The sequence below is a fragment of the Trichoplax adhaerens genome, genomic scaffold (assembly GCF_000150275.1).
Source record: "Trichoplax adhaerens TRIADscaffold_30 genomic scaffold, whole genome shotgun sequence".
In the NCBI taxonomy this organism is placed as follows: Eukaryota; Metazoa; Placozoa; class Uniplacotomia; order Trichoplacea; family Trichoplacidae; genus Trichoplax; species Trichoplax adhaerens.
Window position 1 is genome coordinate 453,767 of NW_002060970.1, and position 3,248 is coordinate 457,014.

At 31.1% G+C, this 3,248-nt stretch overlaps 1 protein-coding gene across 1 annotated transcript; it reads left to right on the plus strand.

Moving 5' to 3' along the window:
- Window positions 1–266: 266 nt before the first annotated feature.
- TRIADDRAFT_61883 (uncharacterized protein) lies at window positions 267–1,400 on the plus strand (the record flags this gene model as incomplete). The annotated part of the gene is made up of 1 exon (XM_002117800.1): window positions 267–1,400. One exon carries the CDS (start codon window positions 267–269, stop codon window positions 1,398–1,400), a length of 1,134 nt encoding a protein of 377 aa, XP_002117836.1.
- Between the last annotated feature and the right edge of the window lie 1,848 nt (window positions 1,401–3,248).

Sequence of the window (3,248 nt, forward strand, 5' to 3'; positions counted from 1 at the left end):
ACATGCTTTATAAACATTTAATTATTAATCGGCATTATAAAATTAACACGCATGAAGTTAGCTAGTAACTGCCTTCCACTGTGCCTATTAACAAACAATTCGTAATTACCTAAACTTTCACTATAAGTAGAAAATCGTAATTTAGGGTACATTCAATGTTGTAATAGTATTGATCATTGCTAATTTCACCAGTCTTGTGGAAGAGCAATAACTGTTACAAAATTTAAAGCTCTTAATGACCTTTGGCCATTTTAGCTGATAAGACTATGGCGAAGAATCTTAGTGGTACTTTAAGCCGTACTTTAATGGCGTTTAATATGTCGCTGAATCAGTCGATTGTAAAAACTGTTGCGAAACAAGAATTTCGAAAACTGCAAATTACATTACCTATAATAGCTTTGCTGGCTTCACTAGGTATCCTAGTTAACGCGATGATTTGCTATGGCATTTTAAAGAAAAAAACATTGCAAACACCAACCTTCTATTTATTAATCAATCTTGGAGTCTCTCATTCTTTCATTTTATTCACTTCTGCAGCTATAACTGTAACTAATTGTTTCCTAGCGTTGCATTTAATGGGGACTCCTACTCTTGCTGCTTCGTGTAAATTTTCTTATTATGTAAATGGAATTGCTTGCATTTCATCAATGGTAACTTTAATTGCCATAAGTATCGAACGTTATCATATGATCACTCCCGGATTATCACAGCGGACCTCCATGCTAAATACATCTCGTAAATTGAAAACAATAATTACTCTAACTTGGGTAGTTGGAATATTAATAGCTTTACCCATTTTAACTTTAGCGGATATTCTAGCTGAATATCCATATATGTGCAATATTCGATACATAAGTTTTAATTTCAATATAGCCTATTTCACGTCATTGTTCATTGCAGCACTTCTAATTCCAATCATCACCGTGAATGTTATTTATATAAAAATTATGAACTTTTTGCGGCAAAATGAAACCCCAACTGACGGACAACTTCGAAATTATAAAATATTAAAGAAAAATTATTTGCACCATCTTAAGACTGTGAAATTGTTAATTCTAGTGACAGTTACATTCATATTAACATGTACGCCATTCTTCATGGCCAATCTTATTATTGCATACAATGCACAAAATTCAGTCTATTTTTTCCTTCGATTGGGCAGGAAAACCGATTCAATATCTTTCCTCGGAAATGCATTTCTGATATTATCATGTATTCAAAGTCCACTTATCTTTCTTTATTCTAGTCAATCTATTCGCAGTGCCCTACCATTCCAATGTTGTCGCAAATTTAGGAGATCGGTGATGGATACCAACTCAGAGAACCGATCGGATCAGCGATTGCCTAAAATACTGACAGTGTCGTCTTTTAATAATTTTGTCGTCAGTGCCGGATCTTAACGACGCTAGAATGACTGTATGATATGCTTTCATAGAATTTACTGCTTTCCATCGTTTAAAAATGATTCACAAAGATTTCAGCTAGTTTGTTATAGATAACAGCGGTTTTGGTTAGAAATTAGAGATTTCTATACTTTGTTTCTAGATTACTTTAGTTTAACGATGGTTCTATTTTATCAAGCTCATGAAATCACTAAATCAGTTTAGTATTGTCTTAAAGTTAGTTGCAGGTTAACCAGTGAATTGTATATTAAAACGATATCTTTTATAACTGCAGTGGCAGTTTTGGTACAAAATCATCTTAGATTTCTGAGTATTTATTATATTACTCATTATAATGAATATGCTAAGTGAATGATTTAATTCTGTTCTATACTTTTAAACAAATCTAGCATTATGTGACATACTGTAGCCGCTGAGCTTATTGAATTAATTGTAGATTGCTATGATTTAAAAATATTAAATTTATTTTGGAGCTGTTAAGGTAGCGTATCTCCGAAATGATAGTTGTTTCCGATGTTATACTCTAAGATTTCGAATATAAACTTCGGTGCCAGTCTTACAACTGTAAGTTATCTGTCATGTACATGCTGCATTTATTTGCGAAGGAGTTTCAAATAGCTACTGTCAATAGCTTTAATAAAAGGGTGCTATGCAGCCCCAATATAGTCTAATAGATGGTAGAAAGTTGCAAAGTGATATGTTATAATAAAAAATTGCCATGGTATTTACGAGATTGTACATTAGTAAAGTCAAAATTGTGTTAAGAGCGTACCTATACTAAATAGTAATTACTATAGTGTGTAATGAAGGTTAATTTTTAGAATTCTCCTTCATGCTTTTTAACTTTAGTAAAGTATTGTAACTTGAAAAGTAACTTAATTTGGTTAAACTGCAGCAGATTCTACTCGCTACTTTTTTATATATCTTAAATCCAATCACTTTACTCGAGTTGGAATTTAATAACATTCGATAACTTAATTTTTGTTAGGAACTACGGAAAGTAAGAATGTTAAATTAGCTTTATGTTTAGGTAGCACTATATTTTAAGCTGCAATCATGATCACAAACTAGCAGCTAATTTTAATTAGATGTTACAGTAGAAATGATATCACTTTCTGGTATGAAATAATAGAAACCCGAACGTTCTAATCAGGGTTCTACTTTACGATTGATGATCTCTTATGATGTTTTATTATAGCTGTATTATATATGGTGTAGAAAATACCTTTTGTAGTTAAATTATGATTAATTAATATTAATTTAGTCATCCTACGATTTAAGGTATAATTTTTCTTATCATACATATTTATTTGCTCGTCTATTTTAGATTACTTTAGAATGGTATGATAGCAGTCTGTTACCTTCTACTGCTCTGCTCAGTAAATAAAAGATCGCATAGTTCAGCAGTTTAGGAGTTCAAGATGGAGAAGGTGAAATTTAGGAATTTCCTAATTCGAGAGTAAATCGTATTTTACGTAGAAGTTCGATAGGTTAAAGCAGTAATTCTGTTCTTTTATAATTCTTCAAGTACAATTGATAAGATTTTTGGACATTTATTATAATAAACAGGTACTTTTCCCTAAATTTCTAGCGTTGAAATTCAAAGTTGGAAGTATTAGTTAAATTTTTCGTTCATTATGACCATAGCTTTGATTAGGAATGTCTTATTAAGATGGATAGCTAGCAGTATTCTTGGTTAAAGAAGTGTGGTAGTTCATGTAAGAAAGTGAACTTTACATATTATCCAAGTCTTATCATTGCTAGTTTTAAGACCTTTCATTATAAAGTACTTATTGCACTAAAATAAGTATTTTTAATGATACCTATTGATAGTTCAATTTTTGC